At 40.8% G+C, this 20,390-nt stretch overlaps 2 protein-coding genes across 11 annotated transcripts in view; one reads left to right on the forward strand and one right to left on the reverse strand.

The window, feature by feature from the left end:
* The window catches only part of LOC309439024 (multidrug resistance-associated protein 1-like), a 40,820-nt gene extending 33,821 nt beyond the window's left edge, over positions 1 to 6,999 (forward strand). For 8 of the 10 annotated variants that reach the window (XM_082051122.1, XM_082051125.1, XM_082051124.1 and 5 more), the window contains 5 exons: positions 395 to 538; positions 1,199 to 1,357; positions 3,866 to 4,032; positions 5,063 to 5,257; positions 5,745 to 6,999. In XM_082051122.1, coding sequence (XP_081907248.1) covers positions 395 to 538; positions 1,199 to 1,357; positions 3,866 to 4,032; positions 5,063 to 5,257; positions 5,745 to 5,856 — 777 coding nt within the window. In that variant the 3' untranslated portion in view covers positions 5,857 to 6,999. Of the gene's footprint in view, positions 1 to 394; positions 539 to 1,198; positions 1,358 to 1,440; positions 2,252 to 3,865; positions 4,033 to 5,062; positions 5,258 to 5,744 lie in introns of those variants that run through there. The other 2 variants (XM_082051128.1, XM_082051131.1) reach the window with 2 other exon arrangements.
* A 3,155-nt stretch (positions 7,000 to 10,154) lies between these two features.
* Positions 10,155 to 16,847, reverse strand: HSPA13 (heat shock protein family A (Hsp70) member 13). The gene is made up of 5 exons (XM_082070587.1): positions 16,778 to 16,847; positions 15,293 to 15,633; positions 14,215 to 14,428; positions 13,387 to 13,554; positions 10,155 to 12,605 (listed from the first exon to the last, which is right to left on the reverse strand). Exons 1-5 carry the CDS (start codon positions 16,800 to 16,802, stop codon positions 11,935 to 11,937), a joined length of 1,419 nt encoding a protein of 472 aa, XP_081926713.1. The 5' UTR covers positions 16,803 to 16,847; the 3' UTR covers positions 10,155 to 11,934.
* Positions 16,848 to 20,390: the final 3,543 nt, after the last annotated feature.

A 20,390-nucleotide genomic window follows, 5' to 3' on the forward strand; every position in this document is an offset into this window, starting at 1 on the left:
TGTTCTCTCCTACTCCTTAAAACAAAATGTTGATTATAAAATATGCACTCTGAATATCTGGAAGATTAGACATCAGATTAAATTCAGTTCCTGTCAGCTGGTGGAACAGATACCAGACTATTAGCAACTACCCAGTTAAACTGAGTTTACTTTTTTAAATGAGTGTATAAGATGTTGTTAAAAAAAAACCCCACAACCTAAAACCAAAACCCCTAGAAAAACTAGTTGGAATGCTTCTGCACAGTGTTCATAAAAGTAGGTTCTCCTTTCCTTATATTGCATTGGAATTATCCTAAACCTGCTAGGATTTTTAAAGATACATATAATTTTCCTAATGTTTTTATGAACTGGTTTTTACTGTTGTATACCAAAATGCCAATGTTTTTAATTCCAGAAACCATGGATAATGTCAAAAAGACCACCAGTGGGGTGGCCCGATAGAGGAATAATAGAATTTGTTAACTACAAGGCTCAGTACAGGAAGAACCTTGGTTTAGCCCTGAATGGTGTCTCTTTTCAGACACAGAGTAAAGAGAAGGTACTGTATATAATATGAAGTACATCGGAGGTATAAACTTTTGTTTCCCACCTTTCCACTTCAGAAAGTTTTTATATGAGAAGACTCCAATACTAGATACAGCAAGATGATATTGAACAGGGAAGATGTTAAATGGATAAGACATGAAAGAAGAGAGAAAATTATTTTCTCCTACTATGTAGAAATACTTATGCCTGTAAGAAGCTGAGATGATGTTTGTCAGGACATGTTTTATGAACTTGGCAGTTTTAAGGAAGATCTAAATTTGAAATTAAACCTCTTGTTCACTGTGTTGAATATTTATGTAGATAAATACTCTGCCAGATTAGTGCTAATCAACATTAGGTTTGGGATCAACCAAGCGAGACCTAGTTTAGAGTCATTGGTTTGAGCTGAGAGGTGCTGGACAAAAGGGAGGGGAACTGGAAAGGATTCCCACTGAACAAGCCATAAACTGTACAGCTTCTGAGGGAGAGCTCTGATTGTAAATCATGTGTTCCAAAAGTGAGTTTTAAGGTTTTATCCGCCTATAGGATTGCCTGTTGGTTAAAAAAATAGAAGTTTTGAACTGAAAGTTGAAACTGTATTCACTAATCATTTTTCATATAGAATATGTCGCATGAAAAGTTTCAATCTTTATCAGAAGACTTTTTGTTTCAGGTTGGAATTGTTGGAAGAACAGGAGCTGGTAAATCAACACTCACAAATTGCCTGTTTAGAGTTCTAGAGGGAACTGAAGGCAAAATAGTTATTGATGGAATTGATATATCAACTATTGGACTCCATGACCTACGTGGAAATCTTAACATTATTCCACAGGTAAGATGTGTTTTAGAGATAACTGTTGAGTTTTTTTTGACTAACATAAGACACTTCATTTTTTATTATTTTTTTTTTTTTAGAAATTATAACCCCAAAGTTGACAGGCTGCCAAGAGACAGAGGCACAAAGCTTCAAGAGAATTTTACTGATTTTTTTAAACCAGGCTCTCTTATGGCTTATCAGGTTTTATAATGGATTTTTTTGAGAATCTTAGCTCTCTGATTAGACAGTAATCTTCAATACTGCTGGAAAAATGCTATCCTTAAAAATGTCACAACTGCATGTTGGCAATTATAAGGAAAAAGCCTCAAAACAGGGAGACTACAAGTATGATATTACATTTTATTTTGCCAGGTTTAGTTTAACAGTCTTAGCTAGAATAACTTGTATCCTCCAGAATCTGTATGTGTATAGCTACATACGGTGTTTTCAAGTCTCACCCAAAGGAAGAAAATGTTTTTAAATAACTCCAAATATGTCTGAAGAATTTAGGGAATAAAGTGAGGTATACATGAATCATAAATACGTATTTAAATTAATCTGTTACGGTCTGTCATATAAAGATGTCCCTGCTTACTTCAGAACAGGACAGAAAACTCAAGATTAGTTCACATATCATTAGGATTGTGTTCATGCTGGTAAACTGATTTATGTTGAAATGCTCTAGAATAAAGTAGCACCTAGAAAACAAATTTAGTGGTCACCTGAAGAATTTTTGCATGTTCTCTGAATGCCATTCATAGAACCATTTTTGTGCATGGATGATGTTAACATCACTTATTATAATGAGTTTATCTGAGATTTTTCCAAAAGAAGGTCTATTTTTTTTCTCCTAGCTTTTCTAGCACTTCAACACTGATAATATTTCCTGTGTGTCTCTGCCATGGAGTGTGCATGGAGACAAGGCTAATATTTAAATCAAAAAGCTTGGGTTGTTCTAAGAATGAACGGAATAGAAAAATAGTATGCATATATTTCTTCAAATCCCTAGCTGCTTTTCCTTTCAGAAATGTGTTTGCTCAAGCGAATGATAAATTTACAGTTTATGATATAACTTTTGGGTCAGAAATGACAGTCCTCAACCAAATTTGACTATGCTGTAGGACTTGAAAACACAACAATTCATACATGCTCAGTTGTAACATTTTTCTTGTTTTAAGCCACTAATACTCTACAAATCTGCACAATGTCGGACAGTCGTAAATTGCACAGTATTTTCTCAACTGCAGTTGCAGATCTAATTTACTGTGAATGGAGTATTTTGGATCCACATCAAGGCAGCTAAATTGAAAGAGGGACAGGAAAGCTCAGTGAACTCACAAGCTGAGCTCAGACAAGGAAACTAGAACTGGAAGGGTGGGAAAATGGAGACTGGAGCTTGTGGAGAGTAGGTGGAGTCTGGAGTGTTGAACTGCATAGATTGGGAGAATGGAACTGGATGAAGATAAAAGTCTGGGAGAGAAAAAAGGGCATGGCAAGATACCAGGCTTTCAGCGGGCACACACTTTTTCAGATTCATCAACTATATCTCATACAGGCAGTTTCTAACAATCATATTAAAGTACAGATTTACAAAATAATGTAATGAAATTCGAATGCAAATGACATTACGTTTAAACAAAGAATATGTACAAGATCTCATTTCAACAGTCATTTTTGGTCACCTAGCTGCCTCAAAATTATCTCTGTTCCACTTGTGTGTAACTTGCTAGTGAATGATGTTGGCCTATTGCAGTCTACCTGTTGGGTCACAGCGACTGTAACTGCACTTAGTCAAGATGTCTGTTTGCTGCCTCTAAATACATCAGTTCTGTTTATAAATCTGTGCAGGTATTCATATATTCTCTAGTACTGACTTGTTAAATTTGCCTTTTTAAGAAAAAGCCTTTTGTGTGCATCCAAAAAAAGCGTTTAGACTCAACTACTGAATGTATTTCTACAGTCCTAAGTGCTGGATGTGACTCATATGCATCCTGGCATGTACTAGTCTACGTGTACTTTTCCAGACACTCCCTGCTGTATTCAGGACACAGAAGCTAGTGATGCTCATTTACACAATAATTGCTTTCATTCTTATTGCTGAACGTCACCTTTCCCATAGGAAACTGAGAGTATTTGATGAACAGTCATAGCCTTCTCATTTTTAGCAGTGCTCATGAATGTAATATCCACAGAGCTTCACAAACTTGACAGTAGTAATAATTCCTATGTTGTTGCAGTCGCCAGGTGCTGGGAAGGTCTTTTAATCAGCTGTAGAACAAGTAGCACAGAGAATGCATAAGAAATCTCTACTCTTTCCATTTCACCTTAATGAAGAACTGAGCACACTGAGACCCCATGTGATTTTTGCATTCTCATCCACCAGCTTCAAAATGTTACAATTGCCCTCGCAACATTTCATTTACAAAATCATTTGTCAAGGTTCCCTATGTTAATGTAAGGATTTATGGCAGACTGCTTTAGGTTTGTGTTGGAATTATGGACTCACGTTCTGCTGTTATTTAGGACCCCGTCTTGTTTTCTGGGACACTGCAGTCAAATTTGGATCCACTTGGAAAACATTCTGATCTTGAACTGTGGGAGGCACTGGAACTGTGTGACTTAAAGGATTTTGTCCAGTCACTCCCAGAGAAGCTCCTTCATGAGGTTGCAGAAGGTGGTGAAAATCTCAGGTACATAAACAAGAAAGTGCTATTGCAGTAATGTTCTGGTACTGTAAAACTATGTGTTCCTTCCAGAGAATTTACTTCGGAAAATATCAATATAAAAATGACACTTCTCCTCTCATTCTAAGTAGAATTGTTCTGATATTAATGGTACAAGTTTTTTTGAAGTGGTGAACTGTTTGCAACTGTATAAAGTCCTCTGGCCTGTGTTGTGTTGGAAGCCAAGGAAGTAAGTTATTTTCAACTCAAGTATATGAGTAGGTTGAAAGGGGTGGGGGGGGAGAAATTCATGTACCGCCTAATTAGATTTGGATAGAAAATTGCTCTTTTATTTCAATTAAAACAAAACCAAACTCCAAACAAACAAAAGCCCCACAAACAAACAAACCAACCCCAAAACACCAAACCTCAAAAGAAGGTAAAACTGCAGAGAGCTTATTCCTTTGCTTTATTTGCTAAGCCAGAGCAACTCATTTTCCCTTTGTAAAACATTAACCTGTAGTTATGTAAAGAGGGTGACGCTTGAAATAAAAGGACTCTGAGATCTAGGCAATAAATACTGAAGCTTTCAGTAGCAAAGGGGCACGTCTTAAGTGGAGTGTACTGAATATCAACTTGATTTTTTTTGACAGATCATTTTCAGGAAGCAGTTCTTAGAAGACATGCAGCACTGCTAACATACAGGTGTATCCAAGCTTTGACACTCAACATTATTAAAAAGTGGTTTAGCATTCAGTCTGGTATATTCAGAGTCACCTTTATAATCTGAATACAGAAACTGAAGGCAATACTAGGTTTATGCTACAAAGTTCAGCCACAGGTATTTAAGAGTCACACCTTCACTACTATTGGCATGCTAAGCAAGAAGAAATCAAAACTTCCAAACAAGGTGAACATATTTCAGTAGTCTTTTCAGAAGTATCAAGTGTTGTTTAAGAAAGATAGAGCAGATAGGCTCTGCAGTAATCTCAGCTTTATATTGTTCTCACCTTCCTCAATGTGCTTGACCTGACCTTCTCAAATGTACTTTTAACAGTGTTGGGCAGAGACAGTTGGTCTGTCTGGCCCGTGTTTTGCTACGAAAGACAAAAATCCTGGTCCTAGATGAGGCAACAGCTTCTGTTGACATGGAAACAGACAACTTGGTGCAGGCCACCATCAAAAGAGAGTTTTACAACTGCACAATATTAACAATAGCCCACAGGTTACACACAGTTATGGATTCAGAGAGGTAAGTAAGTTTTGGTAAGCCATATTAAAACTAAATGGCTTCCTTTAAATGCATTGGTTTTTGGATTTTTCAGTTTTACTAGATTTTACGCTCCAATGCTTTTTTACCATAGTATCTTCATATCTGTACAATCCGAGATATCACAAAAGACTTGAGCATCAATTTTAAATGTTGATAACCTGTGTTCTGTTTCCCCCTTCTAATTACAGAATTAATTTAATGTTTTTCCTATTAAGGTACAGGTATAAGCTATTATTAAGACCACTTAATTCTCTAGAGTAAATGGACTATAACATTTTTAGCAATTAAGCAAAAATGCCATTTTCAAAAGGCTTTTTTAAAATACAGGAGTCCTGAGCTTTAGAAACCAAAGAATTTATTCTGAATAAGAGTTCCCATTATCCAGAGATATCTGTATTAGGACTAGAAAATGTGGCTGAAGAGCTGATTTTTCTTCTCCTTTAATCTTTCTGCTTTTGCATTGTAGAGTGCTTGTTCTGGATGCAGGAAGGATTCTAGAATATGATACACCACATAATCTGTTACAGCGAAATGGTGCCTTTTCTGAAATGGTTGCAGAAGCTGGGATAAGAAGATAAAGAAAACTAATGCTTTAATTCTCAATCAAGATGAGAATTCCTTACTCCAGTAAACACTTGAGGCACATCTAGCATTACACATATATATGGAATATATAAAATAACTGGCTTACTCAATTGCTCCTCACAGCATTGCTGTTAACTACAACTACTGTAGTTATCAATACAACTATCTGTATATATTGATCAGGTTTCTCAAAATAACTTTCTGATTGTGCTGCTTTTGGCTGGGGTTGAATTTCATCATAGTAGCTAGTATGGAGCTACGTTTTGGGTTTGTGCTGGAAACAGTGTTGCTAACACAAGGATGTTCCAGTCACTGCTGAGCAGTGTTTGCACAGAGCCAAGGCCCTTTCTGCTCCTCACCACCCTGCCAGTGAGTGGGCTGGGGGCGCGCAAAAAGCTGGGAGGGGACGCGGCTGGGACAGCTGTCCCCAACTGGCCAAAAGGATCTTCCACACATTTTGCATCAAGCTCAGCGTATAAAGCTGTGGGAAAAAGAAGGAATGTGGGGATGTTTGGAGTGATGGCATTTGTCTTCCCAGATCACTGTTACGCGTGATGGAGCCCTGTTCTCCTGGAGATGGCTGGACACCTGCCTGCCCATGGGAAGTGGTGAATTAATTCCTTGTTTTGCTTTGCTTGCACACATCTTTTACTTGTTCAACTATCTGTATCTCAAACCATGAGTTTTCTCACTTTTACCCTTCCAATTCTCTCCCCCATCTCACTGGGAAGGGAGTGAGCGAGCAGCTGAATGGTGCGCAGTTGCTGCCTGGGGTTAAACCACAACACTGATTTTATACAGATCACTTATTTTGATTGTATTGGCACTGGAACAACATATTGAAGCAGTAATTTTCATGGCATATTTCAACTCTTGCACTAGCAAAGACTGATTGAAAAATAAATATTGCTGTTTGCACACTATTTTAAATTTAAAATAGTACTTAATAATTAAGTTGCTCTGACATTATGTCCATTCAGTTAATACATTTTTATTGTAATTGCAAATTCATAAAAAACCAAAACTGTTTATTGTGTGAACATACAGGTAGATTTCAATGATTTTTACGACATGCATATTTACATGTATACTTAGATAATTCTTGAGGCAATAAACTCGCCACATTATTTAATTTTCCTTTTGATGTTGTGATTTCTGAATAAATGCAAAAGGATTTCAAATTACTGAAAACCACATCTCATATCGAATTGAGCATCCCAGAAAAAATGGAGTCAAGTCGAGCTATCTCTGCTAGTAGGTTTTTATGCAAACCTCAGTATTAATTACAGCAGCAGGGCAGGTTATGTACATTTGCTGAAAGCACCATTTAAACATGCCTGTGATTCTGTAGGCCACATAAATATTAATTTTCTTTTTTATTACAGTTCTTGAAACTCTTCACATTCAATAACTCAATCAATACAATATTATCTTCAAAAACTAAGAGAAATTCCCCATAAACTGCTTAAAAAACAACAACAAAACGGAAAAGCCCGAAGTACATGAACGTAATTTCAGGCTACAGCCCTGTTATATTGCTTTACTATTGGCACTTGATTAATATCAAGTAGGATCCTGATTTCTTGTCTGATACCAGGCAAACCATATTTGCTGTTTTAGAAAGGTAATGGCAAGTGCTGGAGACTCTGAAGGGAGTTCCTCCAAGATATGATTCTACTGCAGTGAAGGTGAATGACTTCTCTGTCCTTTCCTGAAGGTTAAAAGAGAAAGCCTGTCTTCCTACGTTCTGAACAGAGTACTATCTAGTTTAATTGGCTACAGAAGACAACTAAATATACTGTCACTTCCACAAAACTATTAGGAGTATATTATGATTTTAGGTTAGGAACAACCCTTCTCAAGTAACTAATTGCCTTCTGAAAGTCCTGGAGAGGTTGCTGTGACAAAGTTTCTCAGGAGAACAGCTTCCTGCTTTTCAACTGTTTTCTTCACCTTTCCCCCAGGCAAGGCCAGCAGTGCCTTTCCAACAGAGCAGAACCTTCTCATGCCAACATTTACCTTCTGCACAACATTCAAAGTGCCCCAGGCAGGCTCTTCTGGGGAACTGCTTACCCGAACCTTGTCCTCATCCCTTACCCAGTTTTGTGCTCCCTTCAAACCCACCCTTACCTGCAAGTATCACAGAAGGAACTGGAAAGGACTGAAGCAAAGTGCCATTCCTAAACCGATTAACGAGTTTTAGGTTAATCAGGAGGTAAACTTCAGTACCTCAGAGACCAACACCTTTTGCAAGATCCAGAGAAAATATTCTGGGGACAGGCATCAGTGCATAGTAAATTTGACTGTATTTATTTATTTTATTTGAGGGGAGGAGGGTTTTGTGGGCTTACTGGTGGGGTGACATAGCCTTACAGCTTCAGCTTGCCATCAGACCACAATTGGGAAAAGCTACAGACTGAATAATTGCAAAGTCTGAGAGAAAAGAAAATGGTAGATTAGTGTCAGCAAAAGCCAAATAGCGATTCCTTCTCTTTCAGCAAGCTATAGTCCTCACATACAAATATATTTTGAGAAAGGAGGTGCAGCAGAGGCAGAAGCAGCATGATATGCTCCTGCTATGTTTTCATGCACCAATAGCTTATGAAAGTAAGTGATGTAACAGGCTTAGGGTAGGCAGGAAAAGGCAATTTTGCAGAATCACCAAGGGGCTGCAACCTCTACGCTCCTCACATGCCTGATGTCAGAGACTCACTCTAAAACACAAAGAGGAACCACTTGGCTCCCTCAAGTTAAACATTAATTCAGATTTTGCAGTTCCCATCACAGCCCACCAAACCAAGTGTCACCAGCCAACTCCCTTGACAGCCCAAAGCCATGCCATAGCCCTGCACACCCCTCGCCTCTCCTGCACCTTCTCCTCCACACAGCAATTCCATGCCTCCAGGGCATTTGAGGATCAGGTCCCAGCCTCCTCCCGTGGGGCTGCTCACTCAGGAGCAGGAGCAAGGAATTCATTGCCACCCCCTTTGACCAGGGTTTCCCCACCCTTTTAGTGCTTTCTCCTTCCTCCCAGTCATCCCCAGCTTTTCCTTGTACCAACCTGCACTTCTCAGTTCTCTTCTTCCACCCCAAACTGCAGCTTGAGGAGAGAAAGGATGTTTCCTCCTCCCACCCGAGTTCCTAAACACTCCTCTCTGCCACTTGCCAAAGATCTGTCACTCCAGGGTATAGTAACCACTCAGTAAATCGAGGGATTAGAACCTCATCCTCCTCTAACCTCCAAAGGAATTTGAGGAAGATGGGGAAATAGTGCTGTTACAGTATTTCCCAGAGAGACTGAAACAAGGCATGTCCAACAGACAGAAATTGCTTTTATTAAAAACGTTCTAAAAGGTTATTTATAAAACGCATTTAATCATCTGCACTTGGAAACAATTCAGGAACACACAGTTGGTAAGACATATTATTCTTTCAGAATTTCAACTCACAAAACAAGCTTTAGCTGTATAAATTTGTTACACACCTAACACCACAGGCAACCATTCTCAGATTTTAAGGATTATTTGTAGAAAGATTTCAGCCTTCAAACATAAATTTGTTTAGAGACACTTTTGGTAAACAGTGTATGTGTGTACCTGGACATATCCACTTAGTACAGTGGACTCATCTTTAAAATTCAATGGTTTGTGCCAAAATACAGTATTAAAATCAAAAGAAACAAAATAAATAATTTGATAGCAGAATTCAGAAAAGTTATTTAATAAATAAGGATGCATTGTGAGATATCCAATGTAAAGTAACTTCTTTACTCAAAAAAAAAAATCTGTATAGAAATCTGAATAAATACAACTCACCCTTCCCTTACCCAGGCTAACACTGAAGGAGATTTAATTCCTCCAGTTTGAAGAAATATATGAAAGAAAAAAGTACTTCATTTATTGCATTGAGAGTTTAACAGTTTAAAGTTATTCCCACACTACTACCTAAGTTGTCCCAAAATTGCAAAAAGCTTTTAATAGCTTAACCTCATTGTGATGTAGTTCTATTCTTCTACAGGTCTGCTCATTTTACACAGTGCATTAAAAAATGAAGACTAAAGACCTACTGTAACTCCAGTAGGCTTTGAGATGAATTTACAGCAGGGCAGAAAGAAAGGCCACAATGACTCCAAAAACATTGGAATATATGTTAAATTAAGCACATACATTTATAGCTGCAAAGCAAAGGCCCCAATTAGCAACTGTGTATGAGAACTGTACTGTGTATTGGCATTTATCCATGGTTTTGCTGAAGAGGCACTTCTTTCAATGCAGGAGTTTTAGTTACTAAAAGTTCCACACAGACTTAGACAGGATCAATTTCAAAGAGGTACAAAGTAAAAAAAAACTCAAAAAAAAAAATCACTTTTGTTTCAGCTTGGGGAAAGTAAACAGATCTTAGCAGCATTTTGGGAATCCTCTGTGAAGTTAAACAATGCTGATGGAATGGCTATGTGCCACTATGATTCAATTTAAGAGGTTTTTAATTAGATTACTTCAAAGATATGTTTAGACAACAGCTATGCAAACAGCTGAATCAGCACAACTGATTTATGGCAATGCCATAAATCAGGCCTACTGCCAGGAGAAAAAGAAGCCTATTGTATATAGTCATAGGTTAAACAATAAATCTAAGCCCCACACTTTATCTTGGCAAGCTTAATACAAACAAAATTATTCTGGAGCATATAAGAAAAGCTTAGAACCACCTGTTACTAGAGCTTACCTAAGACTGGGTTGATGGATGTTGAAACCAGTCTTAGCTGAATGAAGTCTTTTCATTGTACAAAGTTCTACACAGATGAAAGAATTCAACTGGCTTTAATTGTTGATTGAACCCTCCAAAGAGAGCAGAACTCTCACGTTTGTTTTTTTTTTCCAGATAGTTAATGTTTTTTCTCCGTATGCATTTGCCAGATAGCTGGGTAGCAAACCACTTGCCTAAAATAAAGCCCTAAGAAATGCTACCTCAAATCCTGAGCTATACACACTGTGTCCTTCTCAAAAGGGCTACAATCTCTCATTTATGTTTGGTTTAGAGTGGGGATACAATAAAACTTAAACCAGAGATACGAGCTAAAAAGTAGGAAATAGCTGGGTGAATTATCATTTGCTAGGACTACAGGAACTGGATATTATCCATGCAGTTCCCTCTGTCCCACACTTTCTCTCTGAAAACAGTATAGCTTGGGGTACTCCAGGGGAAAGACCTCACACACTTGTAGATGCACAGCGATGACATTTATGTTGGTCAAATTCAAGGGAAGATATACAAGTGTGGCTTTAAGATACATAAAATTACTGCAGCTTTCAAATAAGACGGGGGAGGTATAAATAGTTGGCAAATGCCCTTGTTTTCTGTGGAGAACATCAGTGGTAGGACAGCAGCACCTGTATGTGAACTAGCAAAACCAGAGCAGGAAATAAGCCCTCAGAGACACGTCAAATGAGTCCACGTTATCAAGAGCTAGGTTTCTTAATACGGTTTGGCTGAAACATGAGACAGTTTGCCATACAGCTTCAGTAATACCATTTTGCTGTTATGAACAGCAGAACAATAAAATGAATGCATGTCTTTTAGAAAAACACTGCAACATGCATTTTAGAAAGGTGCTTAAATGCTCAAGTGACTGAATTTGATAAATAAATTTAAGCTCAATACTGCTAGTGCTATGTGCATTAACACTGCTTCACATTCTTTCAAAGTAAATATATCGAACCCGGGAATTCCTACAGTACCATGCCACAGTATCTCTAACCTTTGGTCACGCTCCCTTTAAATTTTAAACACACACCTTTTCAGAGTTTGCTAATAAAATTCAGCAAGAAGACATGGGTGTGTCATCATTTCATCCAACATTCAAACTAGAATACAGAACAGAACTTCAAAAAACACTTGTACCTTGAAAGTAACATTTAGTTTTTAACACAGGCGTCCAGTAGCACTGAACTGGAATAGATAAAAAATGAATAGAATACAGCTAAGATTAGGCTCCACTGCCAGTCAGCTTAAGTATGCACCACTAGAGTATGCTTTTGGAGAGATGGAATGCAATAGGGAAGACTTTTGTCTCAGTTAAAATTAGTCTTCTGTAAATGCTTATTAGGAATTTCTATAGCACTGACTTGGAGAGGCCAGGACCCACCAACGATTCCTGCTTGGATAGCTACGCCTGTTACAACTGCTAGATCAGGATCTACAGAGGTGTTAGGTTCCTTTCCAAAGAAATCCCGAATGACTTTGCGTATCCGAGGAATCCGGGTAGAGCCTCCGACTAGTACAATTTCATCCACTTCTGTTTTGTGTAGGTGGCCTTCCTTCAACACCTGTTCAATGGGCACAAGAATCTTCTCAAAAAGGTCCTCATTTAATGTCTCAAATAGCTTCCTAGAGATTTCTGTTTCAAACACAACTTGGGCAGAGTTGTCCTCTAGTTTTGAAGAGCCTGCAAGATTTTGCAGATCTTTTGTTTTTTGTGAAGGTTTGCCTTTTAGCAGAGTGTTTGTTCTCACCTCACTTTCTGGAAGTCCTTTTGTAAGCTCCCTTACTGGCACAGTCAACAACACTCTTAGTGTAGCTGCCTCATGAACAGTCAGATTTAATTTAACTGCTTCCACAGCCTGTCTGAGGTGATGTATTTCTTCTTTCCTTGTTGGCAGAGAACCATACTTTTGATGGAGCTGATCATATAAATACAGCATCAGCCTCTGATTAAAATCCTGTCCTCCAAGTTTGTTGTTACCTGAAACATCAGAAGAGAAGGCATCAGATTCATCACCTTCAGAGCTTACTGGGAGATGGTGCTTCAAGGGCCAGAACAATAATACTTGGACCATAAGCATAGTGCAAGAGCTCACAGAGCTGGGAAAACAGACATAATTGTTGTCCACTGAAAAACGTATGATAGGTGGTTCTTGCTGTTACACTCAGTGGCAGCTCACATCAAAACTTCACTTAAACAGCACTTAAGCAGCACTGCATCTTAGACCTGTCTGAACCCATGTCACCTGAAAAGCAGTGGTGTATTCACAACAGTTTCACTAACATTGTTGCCAGAAGTCTTTGCCAAGTGACAAATCACTTTGACATACACATATCACAAAGCTTACCTCTAGGTTAACAGCATGTGCATTCCCAAACCCTGCCCAACTGAGCTGAAGCCAAACACAAGGTGAGGATACTTTAAAACACTGGTCAATGATTTGGCAAGTATTTCCATCTTGGACAAAGGCAACAGAGAGATTTGTAACATCCCCAAAAGTCCAGTCAAAGCAACTGTAACATGCACCAGCACTTTTACTAGTGGGCACAGAAGTTAACAGCCACAACTTACTCCTTTGAGTGAGCCAAAACCTGTGAATTTATCTTAATTGTTCAAAGTAGTCACAAATCTTATTTGCATGAATGACAGCTGAGAACAGAGTCAGAGAATGCTTCATGACAGGGCTGGTGTGTTTTTAAAAGCCTCTCTAATGCTGACTTTCCCACCCCAACTCCTTGAGAAAGTAAAGCATTTTTCTCACCTGCCATGGCTCGTGTGAGGAACATCCCTCCCAGCTTGTTCAACAGAGACACATCCAAAGTTCCTCCACCCAAATCCACCACCAGAACATTAAACACATCAGCTTTGTGGAGTCCATAAGCCATAGCTGCAGCTGTGGGTTCATTGATTACTCGCAAAATTTCTAGCCCTACAAAGAGCAAAGATACCAAGCAACAGTCAGGTACACTTCAGAAAACTGCAGTTCTCATATCAACATGACATTTACTTTTTTTAAAAACAAACAAAACAAAAAACAACCAACCAACCAACCACCCACACCCCCCCCCCAAAAAAAAAAAAAAAAAAAAACAAACCAAAAAAAACCAAAACCAAACAAACTTACCTTAAGTTAAAATGTCAGATCTAACAGAAATAGTACCATTTTCCTTACTTAGGCCTAAAGTACTACTACTTCAGAGTCAGGGTGAAGTCATGAACCATCATTTGCCCAAACGCATTTCTTCCAGAGAAACCTTGCTAAGGAGACTTATTTCACATGTTCTATTTCTGTTTACAGAGCACCCTTGGACAATAATTTACAGTTTGTTTGGAGATTACCAAAAAGACTATTTTCCCTTAAGTAAAACTTACTTCTTCAAGCTCTCTGAGTCTGCATTAGTCAGCTGCACCTGTTGGTACCCAAGAGTTCTCTGCTGTTCCTCAAAATTGTTAGTGGTCTGTAAAAAAAAATCCACTCTAATGTTGTCTATTAGTGAGCCACTTTTTCTAATTCCTCCCTGAAGACTTTATTTTTAGTGAAATAGACCTGAAGGTTTCATAGAAAAATGCTGCAATAAAGACACATCACCTGCAAGGTTAGCTGCCTTAATGGTAGAATTCCGTTGTCTTTCATCAAACTCTGCTGGCACAGAGATGACTGCCTTTGAAATGGGCACACCAAGGTTGCCTTCTGCCATTCTCTTCAATTTCAGTAACAGCTGAGAGCCAATATGCTCTGGAGTGATGCGAAAGGTTTTATTAGTTGTCACAGAAAATTCAGCTGATCCATTGTTGTCAAAAATCTAGGAGGAAAAAGCAACACAACCCACAGGTGAGAAGTCTTTTTCTTACTCTCTCCCACCCTGCTCCCACCAAATTTTTTATTCACATATAGTCTGTTTATTCTGGAAAAATAAGAATGTGCTCTTGTCACTTCCTGAATCGCTTTTATTCCTTGATTATGAGTATTATGCAAAAAATGCAACTTAAGCAGTTGGAGCAACTGTGTAAGCAACTTCAACAGCACATTCAAAGACAAAAGTAATGCTTATTAAACATTAGGTTCACTTTACTGATAAAGCTTCCCAAAGGTTATTCTTTCTGAAAAGAACCAAACAGGTTGGTACTAGAACAACTTTTTCAAAGACTGTTTGCAGTACCTGAAAATTTGTCTCTTTTCAGCAAATACTGCACCATGCTGAATTAATGCAATATTTTTTTTCAAAAAGCAGCTATCAACATCTGCTGCTGGAAAAGAAAGCACTAGAAAAGTGCTAGGGGAAATAATGTGCTACGACAGAGAAGACATAACTTTTACACTTCTTTTTTTTTCTTTAGAATATCAGGGGAGAAGTGAAGTTTTAGCAAAGCACAGTTACAACTGCAAGCTGAAATTTGTACTTTAAGAGAAGGGGCTGGAAGCTTACCCAGAAACACATTTTGCAGTAGAGGACAGAGTCCTCTGGAAAATCACTGTCAGCTCTCACACAGAGGTACATGACTTCTACAACCATTTCCTCCTCCCCTCTCTGGATACCTCTTACAGTTTTCAGGCATATCAGATTTAGCCAAATGACCCAAAGTCAGAAAATATGGTCACCCACTACATATTTCAAGCTTCATATAGATTACTGCTTGGAGAGAACAGAAAAAAAGTGGCTACTTACCTTAAAGGGATACCTGCTACTTTCACTTTTCAGTTCTTCTGAAGTGAAGATTTTCCCAATGAATCTTTTTGCATCATATATGGTATTCTGAGGATTTGAATCAGCCAGTTCTAGGCCATCATATCCTACATACACATCTCTGTCTGTGAAAGAAACTATACTTGGTATGCTGTTGTGCCCATTTTCATCTGAAATAACCTTCACCTCCCCTGTTCCAGGAAGAAAGACACCAACAGAGCAGTAAGTCGTGCCAAGGTCAAGCCCAATTATTTTCGGTGTAGGCATTGGTAAGTATTGCTGTGCTAGATAGCCAGCTAACAAGAGAACCAGAATAGCCGAACCTGAAACACAGATTTAAAAAAAAAAAAAAAGAGTTAGTTTATCTACTGCTTCAAACTTAGAAGTCAATGCAAATTAGACAGTGTTGTACATTACAATTCGTGCAGTTTTATTTTACACTCTGAAGCTTGTTCAGCTACCTACTTAGTTTTCCATTTTTTCAAAGGTCACCAGCAAGTTCAACTCCCTTAATTCTACAAAAAGTGGTAAAAGTCAAAAAACTTCAGCACTAAATATTAAACTGGTTAAAAAACAGCCCAAGAGGTATGGTAAAGCCAAAAATATCACCACCTTGTAATAATTATTTTTCTCTCTGCAAGGTACTTTAAAAATATAGGCTAATTAATACTTTTTGGAGAATTACCTATGAATGACCTCTAAGGGACATCTCGTTAATAAGGCTGCACAAAATCACAGTGAGATGACAAACTCTCAATTCAAACATCTCCTCTAGCTTCACTGGAAGTCTAAAAATAGGGAGCTGCAAAACCATGCTAACTCCTCCTATTTCAGTCATAGCTCCCAAAAAACATCTTCCCACACCTTTTCTATGCCTTGAAATCAAGAGGTAAACTAGTTTAAGTGATTTTTTTTTTCAATTTTACATATAATCAACAGACAAAGCAAGAAACCCAAAAATCAAATATAAAGCAACACCTTGGGGGTAGGGGAAGGACCAACAAAAAAAATTTCAAGAAGAAATGTTAACAGGTTAAATTCCAAAGAGCCGATAAACTCTTTTCCCAGAAGGAAAGGGCTGTCACAGCTGTGCTTTCCAACAGACCAGTGAGAAAGGCTTCCTTTTAGCCGGGAACCTCGGGAGGAGACTCTGAGCAACACGCCACTGAGCACCTCGGTTTCCAAACGGAGGAACACACCGAACACGCCACAGGACGCCGTGCCAGCCTGAAAAGCCAGCCCGGGGCGATACCGCTGGCGACAGTCCCAGCAAAAACACGGAGCCGCGGTCAGCGCGCCGCCTGGGGCAGCCTGACGAGACGCGCCTGGGCCCTGCCAGGCGGAGGCCGCCACAGGGGTGGCGGGGGCTCCGCAGCGCTCCGCCGGCCCCACCACCGCCACCTGCCTCCGGGGCACCGTTCCTTCAGCAGCCCGAGACGCGTTGCGGGCCCCTGGGACCCCACTCACCCAGCACCGCCATCTGTCCGGTCATCGCTGCCCGCCGGCTCTCTCTCGCTGCGCCCGCCAACGCCGACTGCTGACTGCGCCTTCCGGGCCGCGCCGCGCGGCACGCCGGGACTGGTAGTACGCACGCCCCAGCCACCCCGGTGACACCACTCGGCCCTAGGGGGCGGGAAAACCACAACTCCCAGGAGGCACAGGGGCAAGCGCTATTTCCGGCGGGAGGGAGACCAGCCAATGGGCTGGGAGGAAGGTCGTTCGGCCGCAGAGAAGGGGAGTAACGGGTAGCGAGGGAGGATGCGCGTTAGTGCTCACGGCGCATGCGCAAATGAGTGCCGGCCGGGACGCGGTGCTTGCTGGGAGCCGTAGTTCGCTTGGTAGCGGTGGGGCAGCCGCCGGCCGTGGCTGCCACGGCTGTGTGGGCTGCGCTGGAGGCTGTGGGGGCGGCTGAGTGTCTGGGGCGGTAAGGAGACCCAGCTACCCGCCTGTCCCGCTCTCCCTCCTCCTCCCGGGGAGGCAGCATGGCGTGGTGCCTGGCAGGGTCGTGGCGCGGCGGCTCCCGCCGCCGCCCTGCCCGCAGCCTCCTGCCGGCGTGAGGCGTCAGAGACCGCAGATCTGGCACTGCCGAGACACCACACGCGTTAAAACTGTTGGGCCTCTAAAAATAACTGTAATATTTTATTTTATATATTTATATATAAAATTACTGGCATTCATGTTTTGGAGCCCTTTACTAAGGCTAAGTGGGGAGCTGCCTTATCATCCCCCGGGGCAGAAAGTGACAGTAAAGCGATGGGTCCGCACTTTCCCTTCGAAAAACATTTCATCGCCTCTCCCTAAAGTGCTCCGATCCATTTTTGTACCGTAACAGTGTTGTTTGAACTCAACAGTTCAAGAGCGAGACAGCCATGGCAGCTTTTACCTCTTCATATCGATGGTGAGGGGAGGTTTCTCTCTTGCTCACCTGACATTTAGCCAAGTAAGGACAACACAGATGAAACCTGGCCCTCAAATTCATCCTGGAGGAGCAGAAGCAGTAATTAATCCAAGAAATACAACATGAAGTATGATGTGGTTTTGCTTCTTGTCAGCTGTCACTCTGCTAAGCTCTGCTCTCAAAAGGAGTAACCGATTTTCAGGTTCTTGCAGATCAGGTTTCTGTTTCAGGCAGAAATGAATTGTGAGAATCTGGTGCTTCTTTAATGCAGTCTAAGTTACATGTTTCTTAACAGAAGATATTAATAAATGAATAGCTGGTAACAGAGCATAGTGGAAAAAGGTTAGGCTAAGTTCTATTACAGTTGCCATGTCTAGCACCTCTGTTTCTCCTAAGTGATGGGAAGACACATAACCCAAAAGCAATTCCCAGGAGCTTGCTTCTTGTAAGCTTCTTCTATATGCCAAAAAAGCAGCATCACTTAATAATAAAAAGTATATGCATCCTCCATTTGTGGTTTACATAGTTACAGTGATGTGCCTCATTATTTACATGAGAAGGTGGAAACTCCTTGGTAAGGGAATAGAAGGTTGAGCCATTCTGCCTTCTTATGACTCTTCCAATTAGGTATATGGCTAATTTTTTTCCATACATAAGAGTTGGAGACTTTAATTATATGTTGTGGTGCGGGACCATTGTAATTGTGCTCCTTCTTAAATAAGTAGAGGAAAAATTGTAGTTGCTTACATTTTTCCTCACTTGTGCAACTCAAGCACAGGGACTTTGTACTATATGCAACTGTCAGTGGGTGGTGAGTAGAAAAAAGAAGGTTTAGTGTAAACGGAATACAATTAAACTGGATTTTGCCCATAAATTTGATACTTAACAGCAACCTGATGCTTTAAGACATCGGGACCATCTGAAATGTCACACTGCAGAATGCAGATATGTAGGGATGTTTTCTAAAAAATACTGATATGAAACCTTATTTCAGAGATTTCTTCCTTTTCTAAAGTATAGGTCAGGCTCAGGTTTTTGTCCTTGACGTTAAAACTCCGAAAGACATTGGGATCACTTGACAACATGCCTGCTGAAGAACAGAATTCAAATGCCCTTCCCTATATAGCTTCCATTCTATTTCTTCCAAAGAAAGCTGCTTAATTAATTCACCGTATCTGTCAAAGCCTGCCCACCTGACTCTGGCTCCCTGGAGGCCTGACTGTTCCCTGCAGAGTTATACACTACAGGCCACCTGCCTGGGAGTCAAATCAAGGAGAGCATCTCAGCAGGCTTCCTGCCCTGCAACAAAGGTATATCATGCCAGAAACTTCTTCAGAAGCCACCTCCCTCCCTGTAGCTGTTTTTTGGCTTTTGTGTAGTTTGAAGGCTGGATCCACCTTACATACTTTTAGTTCCTTGAAGGCAACATTTGATCTTCAGCATCTGAGCTCAGATGAAGTCCAGAAGTGCCTTATTTTTTCCCACATCATCTCCATGAGTGGGCTGGTGACCTGTCACTAGCGGGTTCTGCAAGGATCCATCTCAGGGCCAGTGCTCTTCAGTGTCTTTATAAATGACTTAGAGTCAGGACTTGAGGGATTGCTTAGTAAGTTTGCTGATGACACAAAGCTGGGGGGACCTGTTGATACACTTGAGGGCAGAGAGGCCCTTCAGAGGGATCTGGACAAATCAGAAAACTGGGCAATCACCAACCGCATGAAGTTCAACAAGAGCAAGTGCCAGATTTTGCACCTGGGACATGGCAACCCTGGCTGTACAAAACAGATTGGGCAACAAGAGGCTGGAAAGCAGCTCTGTGGAGAGGAATCTGGGGGTTCGGGTCAACAGTAAGTTGAATATGAGCCAACAGTGTCCCTGGCAGCCAAGAGGGCCACCCGTGTCCTGGGTGCATCCAGCACAGCATTGCCAGCCAAGCGAGGGAGGTGGTTGTCCCGCTCTGCTCTGCACTGGTGCGGCCTCACCTGGAGCACTGTGTGTGGTTCTGGGTGCCACAGGATAAAAAAGATATGAAGCTACTGGAGATTCTCCAGAAGAGGGCTACAAAGCTGGTGAAGGATTTGGAGAGGAAGTCGTATGAGGAGTGGTTAAAGTCACTGGGTTAGTTTAGCCTGGAGGAGACTGAGGGGAGATCTCATGTTGGCTACAGCTTCCTCACAAGGGGAGGAGGAGGTGCAGGTGCTGATCTCTTATCTCTGGTGACCAATGACAGAACCCGAGGGAATGGCAGGAAGATGTGCCAGGGGAGGTTTAGGTTGGACATTAGGAAAAGGTTCTTCCCCCAGAGGGTGGTGGAGCACTGGAACAGGCTCCCCAGGGAGGTGTCACGGCCTGAAGCCTGACAATGTTCAAGAAGAGGCTGGACAATGCCCTCAGACACATGGTGTGAACTGTGGGCTTGTCATATGCAGTGACAGGAGTTGGACTCGATGATCCTTGTGGGTCCCTTTCAACTCAGGACATTCTATGATTCTATGATTCTGTCAGCACCTGCTCATGGATACTCCTGGACTCTGCACAGGGATGCCTGACTTCTCTTGCATCTGCAACATTAGCAGAATTAATCCTAGTCAGCTTGCCCTTGTATTTTTGGGCATTACCAGATTATCTTCTCCGCCAGCTTCTTTTACCTACCCTCACAGAGCTCTTGTCCAGGAGAGTGAG

This window comes from Streptopelia decaocto (assembly GCF_964273445.1).
Source record: "Streptopelia decaocto genome assembly, chromosome: 1".
Classification (NCBI taxonomy): domain Eukaryota; kingdom Metazoa; phylum Chordata; class Aves; order Columbiformes; family Columbidae; genus Streptopelia; species Streptopelia decaocto.

What these genes read in the sequence shown, in the direction of transcription:
- HSPA13 (XM_082070587.1), bottom strand. Translation starts at nt 16,802, where the DNA reads ATGACCGGACAGATGGCGGTGCTGG. An exon ending in GTAGCAGGTATCCCTTTAAG is followed by an intron (nt 14,429 to 15,292) that starts GTAAGTAGCCAC and finishes TTTTCCTCCTAG; the next exon opens with ATTTTTGACAACAATGGATC. An exon ending in CCTCACACGAGCCATGGCAG is followed by an intron (nt 12,606 to 13,386) that starts GTGAGAAAAATG and finishes CTGATGTTTCAG; the next exon opens with GTAACAACAAACTTGGAGGA.